Here is a 16,307-nt window from a genome sequence, read left to right as displayed (position 1 = left end):
CATTCATTCCAAATCAAACTGCTTTTTCCCTTAGGGGTAATACTTGTCTTGTCTGGCACTTTGTCCTTGCTGACCAATGTTAACTGCTGGTCCCCCAGTGCGTCAAATTTAAAATCATGTTTAAATCCCTTCATAGCTTTCCCCCTCTCTTTCTGTAAAACCACCTTATGCTCTACAGCCATCCACAAACTCCGGTCCTCTGACTGGCATCTCTTTGTCCCATTATTAGTTGTCATGCCTTTAGCTATCTAGATCCCACTCCCTGAAATGGCCACCCTCTGCCCCTCTCTCCTCCTTAAAACCAACTTTGTCCAAACTTTTGGTCACCACCTATACTTTTGTGTCAGCAATTTTCCTTATTTATCTATGAACTATCTTGCGACTTATTCCACGTTCAAGAGTTGCTATTGTCAAAAACCATAAAATTCTCAATTCCAGAAGTAACAGAAGTCTGCAAATTGATTGACAGCAATTAAAGTAAACCTTACACTATTTTTGAAACCACATACATATTAATCTTGCCTCTACGTATTACTAACGTCCAAGTGAAAAAGAAAAATTGTGCTAAAGTTGCCAAGTTTCTGAAATTGCTTTATGTTGTTTTGAAACCCATTTTTCTCCTCTACTCCTATTCAAATGTACCAAATTGGTTCCTCTACTTCCCAACAGCTCCAATCACAAAGTTGAGAATTAGCAGCATCGCACCCATATCAAGTTATCAACATTCATATCTGTAAACATGTACAAGCCAAAAACTAAAAATCCAGAACTACAAACCGAGAGTATGGCTCATGGGACAGTAAAGTTTTCTCTTACTATTAAAAGGATTTCATTTGATCAGTAACTGAAGTTAAGAAAGATTTACATAACAGGATACATCTGCACCGTGATATTGCTACCTAGTTCCCTTACTTTCTGAAAGATGTCAGACCTCAACCACATTTATCTTTTTAGAGTTGGTCTGCATATGAGTGCAGAGAGGAGAAAAAAAAAATCAATTTTAACAGGCACTTTAGAAAGAACAGGTAAAGAATCAGAACATTACATCACAGAAACAGGCGACGGGTCACCTCATGTCTGCGTTGGGTGTTTTTCTGCACCAGCCATCTAGTCTAATTCCAGTCTTCTACTCATTCCCTTAACTTTTAACTTCTTTTTTAGCAAATATCCAATTCTCTTAAAACTAATTTATGGAGTTTGCTTAAGCAAAATTTTGTGACAGATTCTTTTCGAATCCTCCCTTTTTCCTTATGATTAGTGAGACTGCAACAGGGACCCAATCAGTGGAAATAATCCATCACTATCAAAATCTTTCATAATCTTGAATGCCTTGATCAGAGCCCCGTTTAACCTTGAGCTGTAATTAAAAAGAACTTCTAAAATTTGTCTTTGTAAATGTAACCTTTAATCCCTTAACATCCTTTGCTTTCTTTTCTTTCCCATACTGGGTCTCCCAAAACTGCCCACAATACCCCAACTGCAACTTAAGTCTTGTACTAAATCAGTACTATCTCCTTGCTTTTTCATTCTATGTCTCTAGAATCAAAGCCAAGTATTCAGTCTGACTTTATTACAGCACTATGCTAGAGTCCATTACAAAAAAGATGTAATGGCATAGCACATGGAAAACAATGATAGGATCGGACAAAGTCAACATGGATTTACAAAAGGGAAATCATCCTTGACAAATCTACTGGAATTTTTTGAGCATGTAACTAGTAGGATAACGGAGAACCGGTGGATGTGGTGTATTTGGATTTTCAGAAAGCTTTCGATAAGGTCCCAATAAGAGATTAGCGTGGAAAATTAAAGCACATGGGATTGGGGGTAAGGTACCGATATGGATAGAGAACTAGTTGGCAGACAGGGAATAAACAGGTCTTTTTCCGAGTGGCAGGCAGTGAGTAGCTGGGGTACCGCAGGGATCAATGCTAGAACCCCAGCTATTCACAATATATATTAATGATATAGATGAGAGAATTCTTATAATGATATAGATGAGAGAACTCTTCAGACTACTAGAAAAGATCGGATGTCCACCAAAGCTACTAAGTATCATCACCTCATTCCATGACAATATGAAAGGCACAATTCAACATGGTGGCTCCTCATCAGAGCCCTTTCCTATCCTGAGTGGTGTGAAACAGGGCTGTGTTCTCGCACCCACACTTTTTGGGATTTTCTTCTCCCTGCTGCTTTCACATGCGTTCAAATCCTCTGAAGAAGGAATTTTCCTCCACACAAGATCAGGGGGCAGGTTGTTCAACCTTGCCCGTCTAAGAGCGAAGTCCAAAGTACGGAAAGTCCTCATCAGAGAACTCCTCTTTGCTGACGATGCTGCTTTAACATCTCACACTGAAGAATGCCTGCAGAGTCTCATCGACAGGTTTGCGTCTGCCTGCAATGAATTTGGCCTAACCATCAGCCTCAAGAAAACGAACATCATGGGGCAGGATGTCAGAAATGCTCCATCCATCAATATTGGCGACCACGCTCTGGAAGTGGTTCAAGAGTTCACCTACCTAGGCTCAACTATCACCAGTAACCTGTCTCTAGATGCAGAAATCAACAAGCGCATGGGTAAGGCTTCCACTGCTATGTTCAGACTGGCCAAGAGAGTGTGGGAAAATGGCGCACTGACACGGAACACAAAAGTCCGAGTGCATCAGGCCTGTGTCCTCAGTACCTTGCTCTACGGCAGCGAGGCCTGGACAACGTATGCCAGCCAAGAGCGACGTCTCAATTCATTCCATCTTCGCTGCCTTCGGAGAATACTTGGCATCAGGTGGCAGGACTATATCTCCAACACAGAAGTCCTTGAAACGGCCAACATCCCCAGCTTATACACACTACTGAGTCAGCGGCGCTTGAGATGGCTTGGCCATGTGAGCCGCATGGAAGATGGCAGGATCCCCAAAGACACATTGTACAGTGAGCTCGCCACTGGTATCAGACCCACCGGCCGTCCATGTCTCCGTTATAAAGACGTCTGCAAACGCGACATGAAATCGTGTGACATTGATCACAAGTCGTGGGAGTCAGTTGCCAGCATTCGCCAGAGCTGGCGGGCAGCCATAAAGACAGGGCTAAATTGTGGCGAGTCGAAGAGACTTAGTAGTTGGCAGGAAAAAAGACAGAGGCGCAAGGGGAGAGCCAACTGTGCAACAGCCCCAACAAACAAATTTCTCTGCAGCACCTGTGGAAGAGCCTGTCACTCCAGAATTGGCCTTTATAGCCACTCCAGGCGCTGCTTCACAAACCACTGACCACCTCCAGGCGCGTATCCATTGTCTCTCGAGATAAGGAGGCCCAAAAGAAAGAAGATGAGAGAATTAAATGTAATATATCCAAGTTTTCAGACGACACAAAGCTGGGTGGGAGTGTGAGCTGTGAGGAGGATGCAGAGAAGCTCCAGTGTGATTTGGACAGGTTGAATGAGTGGGCAAATACATGGCAGATGCTGTATAATGTGGATAAATGTGAGGTTATCCAGTTTGGTGGCAAAAACAGAAAGTCAGATTATCTGAACGGTGATAGATTGGGAAAGGGGGAGGTGCAGAGAGACCTGGGTGTCCTTGTGCACCAGTCGCTGAAAAGAAGCATGCAGGTGCAGCAGGCAGTTAAGAAGGCAAATGGTATGGCCTTCAAAGTGACAGGATTCGAGTACAGGAGCAAGGATGTCTTGCTGCAATTATACAAGACTTTGTTGAGACCACATCTGAAGTATTGTGTGCAGTTTTGGTCTCCTTATCTGAGGAGGGATGTTTTTGCTATGGAGGAAGTGCAGCGAAGGTTCACCAGACTGATTCCTGGGATGGCAGGACTGACGTAGGAAGAGAGTTTGGGTCGATTAGGCTTGTACTCGCTAGAGTTTAGAAGAATGAGAGGGGATCTCACAGAAACCTACAAAATTCGAACAGGACTGGACAGACTAAATGCAGGAAGGATGCTCCCGATGGCGGGGGAGCCCAGGACCAGGGGTCACAGGCTAAGGGTAAGGGGTAAGCCATTTAGGACTGAGACGAGGAGAGATTTCTTCACCCAGGGAGTAGTGAACCTGTGGAATTCACTATCACGGAAAGCAGTTGAGGCCAAATCATTAAATATACGCAAAAAAGAGTTAGATATAGTTCTTGGGGCTAATGGGATCAAGGAATATGGGGAGAAAGCGGTAACAGGTTACTGAGTTTGGATGATCAGCCATGATCGTATTGAATGGCGCAGCAGGCTCAAAGGGCCAAATGGCCTACTCCTACTCTTCTATGCAGTTGCACTGTACCTTTAATGATCAGTGTTGCTATACAGCAAAGTCTTCTGCTCCTCTCTTTCATTTATAATCCTACCTATTAAGGCATATTTCCTTTCGACATTTTCAACATTAGTTGATTTATTTTTTTTTACAGTAAACTTCACCTACCATCCATCTGCCTGCCCAGTCATCCTTTAATTATCATTCGGTAGTCTTTCGCAATTTTCTTTAACATCTCACATCTCACACCCATATCCTCCCAAAAATTGGTATCAACAAATTTCCAAAGCAGTCTGAGACCAATTCTTATATATATGTATTTCAAAGAGTAGACTCAAAACACTTTTGCAGAAAATGTACAGGAGTTACAAATTCTACGAATTAATATTGATTAGGAATTTTCTTCTTGGGAACATGGGTATCAGTTTAGATTTGACAGAACCAAAAAACACCAAAAAAAAAATAGGGTTATCATAAATAGTTATATCAGACATTTATATCTCTTAATAAACAATGACACACACAAGATTTATTAGAAAACAGTACAATACGAATCAAAGCAATAGGACAAAGATAAAGGAATACTTTAATAGAAACAGAAAACGAGGAAGCTCTCTACAAAGCTAAATCTAGTGGGTGAAATTCAAAATAGTGAGCATGAAGTAAATTTTACTCAGTTTAGTTTATTTTGCATAGTGATTAAAATGCATACACCACAGATCTACCCAACTATCATCTGAAATGCACGGAAAACATAGTGAATACAAATGACCTTCAGTTATTTGCATTCCCATTACTTGAAAAAACTAGTGCAAGGAGGGGCTTACTTTTGCATAAGCTGGGTGAATGATAACTGAGAATGATATTAGTCTTGTTTTAGCAAAATGCAGTACTTTATTGATCCAATAAGACAAGTAGTTATCTCTCCATGCAGTACCTGTATAAGTTACAGTTAAAACAGCTCTAAAACTTCAGCAGAAGACAGGGAACTGGACTGCTCTTTGAAATAGTTGGCGGAGACTCGATGGGCTGAATGGCCTCCTTCTGTACTGTACTATGCTATGATTCTAAGTCGTCATCTTCAGCCCAGGAGATTATTACATTAGTATCCCAACACTTATTTCAAGAATATCTTTTTTTTTAAAGTGGGTCTTATCTGCACTTAACAGGAACTTGGTTACCTAATTCAAATAAATCATATTATGTATTACGGGAGTCTTGATTATTGGCCAACTTCCATTATCTGGTTTGTTTTTGATAATTTAAGCCCCCACTGTATTTTTGTAGAAAGAAAAGTACCAACAGTAAAGTTAAAACCAATGTAAAATCTTCACTTGCAACAGACTGTGATTAGAGATTTGATGCTTCACAGTTTATATTTCTATTCTTGCTACTTGCCAAACTATATCAAATTAACATTTGTATTTTACCTTTTGTCAGAAGCCATTAATTAAAATTGTTTGGCGCTCTCGAAACTTACTGAGTAATTATTTTGCTGTACTCCTACCATTTCTATTCTATGAACAAAGCTAACTCTAACTTTTATTATACATTTAAACTGAGGTCCACATTAGTCTGCCTCAAGTAGAATGAAAGTATAAACTGAATAATGTGTTTGCCTAAGTACTCCACTTAGGGTTTTATCTTCCAAAACCAACATAAGAATAACATGGGCTGGCATCACAATAGTTATTATTCAAATAAAAGTCTATGTGAGCTAATTCTCGCAAGCGTAGTATGCACAGGAGTTCCCTCCACACACAAATATGTCTTTTATATTTACCTTTGTAGTTCAGTAGATGAGTCAGCTTTGTATAGGCAATTGTTCTGGTTTGTAGAACATGTACAATTTATATAGAACAGTGAATTGAGCAAAGAAAGGGGAAAATGTGCATGAGATTTCCATCTGTGTTATTCATTCGGTGTCAAATGTAACTAATGTTACGACACAGTGTGACTAGTGAAGGTCTATATGTTAGATTGACAGTTCAGACATTATTTGGGGGAGCCAAGCCACGTCACATTCTGCCACGTGCTCCATTTATTTTGCCACTATAGGCTGATGGCAACAAATGAAAATCTTGTCTCAGGAGTTCCTCTAATGCCAAACAACTTATTCACTAGTTGTGCCAGAGGCAACTTTTAAGTGGGATAACAGTGTTAGAGTTTCAAGTGTTTTGCAGTTTCTTGCTTTCCTCTCAAACAGAACAGAGGTATTTCTATAGCACCTTTCATGCCCTCAGGATCTCCCAAAGTGTTGCATAATTAACTATTCTGAAGTGTACTCACAGTTGTTACATAGAAAATGGCAGTGTTAAATTTCTAACTTAAAACTTACAGACGTCCAAATTTCAAATTAGCCTAAGCTCCTCTCGCCCATTGATTCAAAGCCTGAAACAATTCAGAATCCCAAAAAGGCAAACATGTCAACACACAAACCTCTTTTTAAAAAAAAAAGGTGCTGCCCCAACTTGGCTCACCCTCCAGTGCAATGGTTTCCATACCAACCATGAGCAATCAGAAAAAAACTGGAAATAGATACACAATAGCTACACAAGCATGAGCTCTGCCTGTGTAAGCAGGAGTACTTTCAGTTCCTATTTCTTTCATCTGCCCCATTCCCCATTGAGGTCAAAGTAGGTTGGGAGCCCTGGGGAACTGCTGTGTATGATGAACAACCAACTATAGGATGTCAAAGCAATGGTAATTATTTTGAAGACACCCTAGCAAAAACAAAACAAGCAGGTTTTACGAGTCAGCAGGAAAAGGGACAACAGTAACTCAAATGAATCCAATGTCAAAACTAGATGGAATATGAAAGGTTAAGCCTCAAATGAACTGAACCACTTATTTCACCAAAGTACACAATGGCAGTTGAAACAAGGATATTTATAAAAGTCAAGTATAGCTTACTGTGAATTTTGCCCTTTCTTCCATAACTTCATATCCCAACATAGTAGGTGTAGCAGGTCTCTCTTCCCAGTTTGCTGATTCAGTCTCTTTCTCAGACTCCACAGGTCTGGAAGAATATTCAATAGATGAGTTTGCACCGTTAAGCTTAGTTCGTAGTAAAGGACTATTATTTGTCAAGTTTATGGAAGCAAGGTGTTCAGAGGTAACTGTCTTTCTAAATCCACCAGAATGCAAATCGCCTATATGACCTTTTGATGAATTTGAGCCAGTGGATACACTGTCCAAAGAGTGAAGTGAAGAACTCCTCCGACTTCTACTTGTAGCTGTCCCAGAAGAGGAATTCCCTACCGGTATGGGCACAGGGACATATGAAGTGGTCATCCTTCTAATGGCAAACTTGCTGGAACCAGTTCTGCCCTGCCAGGTATAAGAGGCAAATTACAAAATCAATTTTTAAAAAAATCATTAAAAATTAACACCTTGCCAAGCCCAAGCCAGGTATAAATGAAAACTCCTACTCAGTCTTTTCTGCTGCAAAAATAGGCACATGTCAATTCTCCTCCAGGAGACAACTAGGATTTTGAGTCTTACCACAATGAAGAGGAAGTTATAGAAAACAGGACATCAATGTCATCAGACCTGATACCACAGTATTCATCAATGCATTCAACCCAGACAGCCCAAAGTCTGGGCATGTCAGCACTCAAAGTTTTTAAACCAGGGAATGATCTGTTACTCAAAATCTCCCAAAAGACAGGCAACACCATTTGTGCAGTTCACCCTACCCTCTTTCCCATATGACAATAATGCAGAGAAATAGGAGGAAATATGTAAACAGTGGCCTGTAATGACCAAGGTGGACAAAATCTGTTGGGGCTCACTATGCCAATACCACCCTGCTTCACATCCCAACAACCAATGTGCCAGTTTATTGAGCCAATAAACAGCCCATATGGAGCTTGGAGCCACTTCCTTTCAACCAAGTCTAAACTCTAGGGTTTGTACAGTAGGTTTAATCCTTGTTTTCAAATCCCTCCATGGTCTCAACCCTCCCCATCTCTCCAATCCCACAACCCTTCAAGATATCCACACTCCTCCAATTCTGACCTCTTGTGCAGTGGTCTTCTAGTAACTTGCCAATTAGCCATTTTTCATATATAAATCAAAGCAATGAGCATCAAGTCATTAACCATGTCCCCATCATTGCAAGGCAGGACCATGACCTATCCAACAATCACATACTTTCCAAATAGATGTAGGAATTCAAAACAATTTGCTTCTCCCTCATTCAGGGTGCAAAAACCAAACACAGACCACACACATCCCCCGAGTGGAGATCAGGTAACTTGCATTTATAGAATGCCTTTCACCACCTCAGGACATTCCAAAGTGCTTTACAGCCAATTAACTACTTTTGAAGTGTAGTCACTGTTGTAATTTAGGAAATGTAGCAGTCAGTTTATACACAGCATGCTTCCACAAACAGCAATGAGATAATGACCAGATGATCTATTTTAGTGATGTCAACTGAGGATAAATATTGTCACCAGGGAGAACTCTTCAGCTCCTCTTCGAAATAATGGAGTTTAGGAAGGGAGTTTCAGAACCTAGACAGTTGAAAACAAGGCAGCCAATAGTGGGACGATGGAAATCAGAGGTGTACAAAAAGCCTTAATTGAACGCGCAGAGATCTCAGAGGGCCGTAGGACTGGAGGAGGGGGAAGGAGGCGAGGTCATGGAGAGTTCTACCTAAAAGGGGCAGACTGGATCGTGTGAAAAATGACATCTCCAATAGTACTGTACTGAAGTGTCAATTTGGATTATGTACTCAAGTCCCCAGAGCAGGGATTGAACCCACATCCTTGCCATTGATGATTCAGTAGCAAAGTGTATTGTCTCACTAAGCCGTTCAGCAGAGAAGCTCTTAGTACCAAACGCTGGAACAACCCCTTGACCAACATTAACCCCTTGACCACCAACATTAACCCCTCCCACAGCTCCGTAAACACGTGCAGACACCCCCATTTGATCATAATCCAAGTGCTTCAGTTAAGTCACTGTCCGGGGAAAACACAAAACGAACTTTCTCTCCCGTTAATGAGACCAGCCTGTAAATGGGATCATTAATTTCATTCACACCCGAAGGACCTGCACAAGCTTATGTAACTGTGGGCGTTAATGTGCGACACAAGTAGAATCGCTGTAATAAATGTGTTTACATGAATGTTAAGCCATCTACGTGGTGCACTCAATAACCGCATAAATTTAACGTACAATAGACGGTGTTAAATCAGGGACCCCTTGGATACCATTCTGCAGTAATGGAGCCCACTAACTGGGTTCATCCCCTGAGGCAAAGCCACTTTTCCGAACCCACCTCCATCTCATTCACGCGTTTCGGTCACTCTGGGTATCGAGCAGCTCACTTGGTGTGGCCGTCCCAGGCCGCGGCGACCTCCGACCCCCCCAGACAGAACGTTGCCCGGGAGCCGCAGCACGCGCGGCCCGGTGCAGGAAGCAGCAGCTGATGGCAAACAAACAGGGTCACGCGCTGAGACTGCAACAGGAGCGCAATCCCCAGTGCAATAAACCCTGCACACCACCACCATCCTCCCTGCAATCAGTCACGATCGGGAGGGCAGTACCGAAACCCATTGCACTTACCACTACGGACAAATACCCCCGTCTATCCCCCAAAAAAACTCAACAGGCTCCAACAACCACCTCCTACTTCTCACTCCCTGCTGCGTCAACACGTCGCCGACGGCTGTTCCACAAACAGACAGCACGTTGAGAAGCGTGCGGCTCCATTCACCATGTGACCTGCAGGCTCCGGTTGCGAACTGGGAAACTCCTACTCGAAGGATTAGTATTGCATACATTGAGTAAAAGATACAGTCATGACAGAGTTGCCAATCCTCCAGAACTGTCCTGGAGTCTCTAGGAATTACAGAACAATCTGGACACTGCTACGTGCACCTGGGGATATGAAAAATGTGTTTTTTTAAATTTTCTTTGAATGTTTCTCTTTATTGTAAAAATATTGGAGATGGGGAAAAAAGGATTGACTGAGTGGGATGGTTGTAGGCAGCAGATCACTATCGACATCCTAGGGGCTACCATTGAATAGAAACTGAACTGGAGTAGTCATATAAATACTGTGGCTACAAGAGCAGGTCAGAGGCTAGGAATCCTGCGGCGAGTAGCTCACCTCCTGACTCCCCAAAGCCTGTCCACCATCTACAAGGCACAAGTCAGGAGTGAGATGGATTACTCTCCACTTGCCTGGACCGACGCACAGTGGCAGCAGTGTGTACCATCTACAAGACGCACTGCAGCAACGGACCAAGGCTTCTTCGACAGCACCTTCCAAACCCGCGACCTCTGCCACCTCGAAGGACAAGAGCAGCAGATGCATGGGAACATCACCACCTGCAAGTTCCCGTCCAAGTCACACACCATCCTGACTTGGAACTATATCGCCGATCCTTCATTGTCGCTGGGTCAAAATCCTGGAACTCCCTTCCTAACAGCACTGTGGGTGTACCTACCCCAAATGGACTGCAGCGGTTCAAGAAGGCAGCTCACCACCACCTTCTCAAGGGCAATTAGGGGTGGGCAATAAATGCTCATAGCCAGTGACACCCACATCCCATGAATGAATAAATAAATGGTGTGACTAAACCTCCAGAAGTGTGTTGGCAACTCTAATTAAATGAGCAAATTTCCTATAATAAGTGGGGGTTATGCTACAGGAGGATTATCACATGTGAGGCACAATTTTGCTGCTGAGCAACTGTACAAAGAATTACATAGAATCAACATCACAGAAACCAGCCATTTGGTGCAACTAATCCAAGATGCAATTTATGCTTCACCTTTATACTCCAACGAGCCTCCTCCCATCCCTCTTTGTTTAACCCCATAAGCATATCCCTCAATTCCTTTCTCATGCTTATGAAGTGGGACCAATAGGAAACAGTAGATTATTTAGCATTAGGATACGTTAACAGTCTTGGAAGGAATATGGAAGCACTGTAGTTGTGGGGAACCAGGGCATGGTAATGGTCATGGGAAATTGTACAACCCAGAGCCTAATTGCTTCCACATCTGTGTAAGCATGCTGTCCTTGCTTCACAAATCAAAGAGATAAGAGTGCGACTGCAGGAGGCACAGGGTGCCATAAACTATGAGAAATACCAAGCCTCAAGGATGGGGAGGAGATGGCAGGGGAATGATTAGTGGGGCAATACAATCCAGTTTATTGATCAAACTGCAGCTTTGGAATGTGTTGGGGGTACTGTGGACAAATGAGTAATGGTGATTGTATCCTATAAATGTGAATTTTAAATTCCATCTCGCTGAGAAGCTGTTTGGCTGACCAGAGAGCTTCTCCCATGCACCGTGCTTGAAATAAACCTTTATTTACTTTAATCCCGTGGACTCGAGACAATTTATTTTCTCCACAACACTTATCTATCTTCTTAAATGAATATGTGTGCGTTGTCTCAACTGCTTCTTGTGGTAGTGAGTTCCACATTCTTACCACTCTTTTGGTAAAGAACTTTCTCATGAATTCTCTATTTATTATCTTATGTAATGACATTTAATTTTGAACTCTCCCACTGGTGGAAACATTTTCTTTGTCTACTCTACAAAACCCTTTCCTAATCTTAAATACCTCTCAGGTCATCGTCCAACAGCCTTTTATCTGGAGAATAAAGTTCTGTTCAGCTTTTCCTTATAAGTATATCCTTTCAGATCTGGTATCAACCTTGTGAATCTTTTTTCCACCTTTCCTGTTGTATCTATTTTATAATATGGAGAATAGAACTGTGAAAATTATTCCATGTGTGGTCTTACCAAGGTTCTTTATAAGTTTAACATAGCTTCTCTAGTTTTCCATTCCATCTATCCCTCTGAACCCCAGTGCTTTGTATGCTCTTTTTATGGTCTTATTAACCTGCACCACCACTTTCAGTGATTTGTGTATCTATACCCTTTGATCCCTTTGCTCTTCTACTCCATTTAGACTCTTATTACCTAAACAGTATATGGCCTCCTTATTCTTCCTACCAAAATGTATTACCTCACACATCTATATTTAAATTCATTTGCCTATAAATGCTCCTATAAATACATGCCCATTCTGCCAACTTCCTGTATTTTGTCAAAGTTGTCCTTTGTATTAACTGTGCACACCCTCCCCCCCCCCAAAACAAAATCTGTGTCATCTGCAAATTTTGAAGTTGTATTTTGAATTCCCAAGACCAAATTGCTTAAGCAAATGGTGAACAAAAGTGGTCCATCATTTGTCAATCCGAATAACTACGTGAAACCCCTAATTTCTGTTTTCTGTTTTGTAGCCAGCTTGCTATCCATTCTACTAGTGGTCCCCTGACTCCATATATCATGAGTCTATAAAAAAAGTCTTTTACTAAACCCAAATATACTACATCTACTGCATTACTCATCTACCATTTTTGTTACGTCTTCAAAAAATTCAATAAGGTTGGTCAAGCATGACCTTCCTTTTTGGAATGTTTGCTGACTACACTGTTACAACCCAGTGAGAAAGGGGTCTAGGGTTTCCTCTCAGCCTTCACCTGGTCTTACCATAACAGGGTTTAAATTTAAACACTTTTTTTAGCTCCCCCCTAGTGAAACCTTGTTCACTAATTTCCAATTATAAGGCAAAGAAACTAACCAAACAGGTTTTCTTAGGTTTAAAGAAGAAAGATTGAAATTTTATTAAATTTAAACTTAAACTCTAATTCGGTTAATGCCTACGGATACACGACACACCCATGATAGCATGCATACACGATACACACATGCACATAGAGACAGAAAAGAGCAGAAGAAAAATAAAGTGGAAAGGTTTGAGGCAATATCTGAAGAGGGTTTTGGATACTGTTCTTTGAGCTCACTGTAGAGTCCTTGATTGTAGGTCAATCTTGTTTTTTGTTGAGGCCCAGTATTCTTCTTAAACCTTGTTCGTTGTAGGAGACTTTTCTCTCTTGAGGTTCATGTGCCTTCAGTGGATTTGGAGTTCTGTGAGAAAGAGATAGGAGCAGATAGTCAGGAGAGGTCTTCTCCAGTCCAGGAGCATTCTGCAGTCTCTCAGTTCAAACTGTTTGTACAAGTCAGAAAAACCAGGTTGCCAAGCAGGCTAGTCATGTCACCAGCTGGTCTGACCACGTCTGTTTGTGGATTCAACCATCCCAGTAGTCATCCTGAAATTTGAGCTCCCTCCCTCACTTTCAATGTCTGGTGCTCAAAGTCCATTTTGGCTTAAATTGGATAAGGGAAGTAACCCCTTTGTCTCCCCAAGCACTGTCTGTTAATATGCAAATATCTTTCCAGCCAAGGGCCTGGTGATTTTTTTAAAACAAGTCTTTCTTCACTTCAGCAACAGTTTTCAAATCAATGTTGTCAAGGTCCTGTAGTTTCTTTTTCTATCTGGGGAATATGTGGTGTGTCTTTAAGGCTGGAAAAGGAGCCGTACTGCTTTAAGAACCAGCAGTTAGAGAAAATGCATTTTGGTTGCTGTTGGATACAGCCATTTGGAGACTGCAATCTCATTACCATGGATACAGCCACTTGGACTGAATATCAAGTGATACATTTGTTACAATTGAATTTTGAACTGGCTTTTTAGTTGAAGACAATCTGTTCTAACAGAACACTAACAGACAGCTGGTGTTAGCACCTGAAAGAAGAGCTCTCAGCCATTTAAACAGAAGGAAGAGAATTTAGTCTGTTTAATTATTATTTAGAGATACAGCACTGAAACAGGCCCTTCAGCCCACCGAGTCTGTGCTGAGCATCACCCACCCATTTATATTAATCCTACTTTAATCCCATATTCCTACCACATCCCCTCAATTCCCCTACCACCTACCTACACTAGAGGCAATTTACAATGGCCAATTTACCTATCAACCTGCAAGTCTTTGGCAGTCACAGGGAGAACTTGCAAACTCCGCACAGGCAGTACCCAGAATCGAACCCTGGTTGCTGGAGCTGTGAGGCTGCCGTGCTAACCACTGCACCACTGTGCCACCCTATTCTCTCAAAATTCTAAAAGAAAATCAAGCCAAAACAGAGATCTCTGGGTAATTTGAACTGAAGAAAGGGAAGTTAGACTGTGACAGTCTTTTATCCCTCAAAAATTCCAAAGCCAAATTGATTTATTTAAAAAGTGTTTGCAAGTCATTAATTGTTGAAATTCGCTGAAGGAAGGAAAACATCACTTACTGCTGGAATTAGACTATGGACTGTTCTACTGTGGAAGAACCTTTTTTTCCCCATCGGATGGCTTTGAGGACTTCAAGCAACATTGGACTGTAAATTTGCAAGGACTCTAATTTTTTCTGTTTTAAATGTTTGTTTTTTAAATGTTGTTTATGTCTTATTAGTGTATAAAAATTTAGTTTTTCTAATTAAACAGTTAATTTATTGATTTAAAGACACTTGGTTTGGTTAGCCTCATTCGGAGGTTGGTACAATTTGGTACAAATCAATGGTACAATTTGGGTCTTTCTTCAATTTGGAAAGTTTAAAATGATATGTTAGGCGATCTGTGGAGGGACAGGATTGAATTAACAGTGGGTTTCCCCCACCACAATCAGAATCGTATATTGTGATTGGGGGCTTTGACTGGAGCGATTGGTCGTAACAATGTTCATATGACAAAATGAATATGCCTCATTCTTGGCAGGTGGTAGTGGGGGGAGCGTCTGCATGACACCTCCACACCCAGCGGAATGAAATGCGATTTGAGAAAAGCACATTTCATTAAAAGGGTCGAGAAAAAATATAAGATGCAGAAAAAAAACATGCATTTCTCTCATTCATTCCCATTCATTCATAAGTCCTAAAATTTATTGCAGCCTGTCTTTTCTTAGTGGCAGTGCTGCTTTAATTGCCCCTTTTTTTGGCATCCCAAGAACCATGCGATTTTTTGGGGGGAAGGTTTTCTTCAGTTTTCCCATTTCCATGGTTGCCTAGAGTCTTTGAGATTAAAGGCTGGCTACCCGACCCGAACCCGACGGGACCCGACGACTTGTGTTGGGTCCGGGTCGGGTTGGGTCACACTTCCGGGTCCGGCATTCAGGCTCAGGTCGGTTCGGACCAGGTCGGACACGCTCCATCACAACCTCAGGTAAGTGGCTCCACTGTTAATTTACTTTTTGGGCTTGAAAGGTTGTTTCGTTAGAATTATTTTAAGCTTGTGCAGATCAGCAACAAAGTGAAAAGTGTAAGGTAGGTTAATTGATGGTCAGGTCTGGTCAGGTCGGGCACGGGAAAAAATGGAAGGACTCAGGCCGGATCGGGCTTAGGATCAAATGTGGTTCTGTCGGGCTTGGGTCGGGTTTAATTTGTAGACGTGAGTTGGCCTTTATTTGAGATGGTTAGGTTTAATTAGCCCTGAGTTGGAATTTTTTTTCCAGGTGAGTCGGTAGTGGGAGGGTCTATCCTGAACTCTCCTTCAGTGCTTTGCTGGGTCTTGCAGAGGCTTTTGACTTCAGGAGATATGTGGTTCTATTTTCTTCTGACTGTGGGGGGGATTCATTGCTAATCACCTCTTTGTCCTCTGGGACACTCCTGCCTGCAGGTATTTGTGCAGACTCTACTGCACTCCCCAGTGGCACTTTGACTAGGTGAAGCATCACCCTCACGGTTTCTCTGCCCCCGATAGGTCTTTCTTTGTCTCTGCAGATTCCTGTAAATGCTGTTAGCAACTCTGATGGGGTACTTCTAATGTCTGCATTTACGTAGGAGGATGTGGGGTCTAACTTTTCACATTTTCACCTCCCTTGACAGTCTCACATTGGAAATTGTATGGCCTGACTGGGCTCAAAGGTACTCGGGGTCAAACACAGCAGTTTTTCCTCCATCTGCACTCCAGCGCAAACTGATGTAACAAAAAAGACCTACACAGGAGGCCAGGGATTGAATTCTGCATCCAACACCCACCCTGATACAAACTGTGTTTCTCGACTCAGTTCTGTGAGCAACACCTGTAATAAAACAAAAGCAAAATACTGCGGAGGCTGGAAATCTGAAATGCATACCATTTTATAATCTAAGTCATGGTTTTTTTGATAAGTATAAACTTACTGCACATTGATCAGCATTT

At 41.9% G+C, this 16,307-nt stretch overlaps 1 protein-coding gene across 3 annotated transcripts in view; it reads right to left on the bottom strand.

The window, feature by feature from the left end:
* Window positions 1–9,916, bottom strand: part of snx16 (sorting nexin 16) — a 53,468-nt gene extending 43,552 nt beyond the window's left edge. Inside the window, exons 1-2 of one of the 3 annotated variants that reach the window (XM_068031673.1) lie at window positions 9,827–9,916; window positions 7,163–7,579 (exon numbers count right to left, since the gene is read on the bottom strand). In XM_068031673.1, coding sequence (XP_067887774.1) covers window positions 7,163–7,543 — 381 coding nt within the window. In that variant the 5' untranslated portion in view covers window positions 7,544–7,579; window positions 9,827–9,916. Of the gene's footprint in view, window positions 1–7,162; window positions 7,580–9,539; window positions 9,795–9,826 lie in introns of those variants that run through there. The other 2 variants (XM_068031674.1, XM_068031671.1) reach the window with 2 other exon arrangements.
* Between the last annotated feature and the right edge of the window lie 6,391 nt (window positions 9,917–16,307).

Source organism: Heterodontus francisci, chromosome 5, assembly GCF_036365525.1.
Source record: "Heterodontus francisci isolate sHetFra1 chromosome 5, sHetFra1.hap1, whole genome shotgun sequence".
In the NCBI taxonomy this organism is placed as follows: domain Eukaryota; kingdom Metazoa; phylum Chordata; class Chondrichthyes; order Heterodontiformes; family Heterodontidae; genus Heterodontus; species Heterodontus francisci.
Note: the sequence above shows the minus strand (reverse complement) of the source record. Positions and strands in the feature narration are given on the sequence as shown.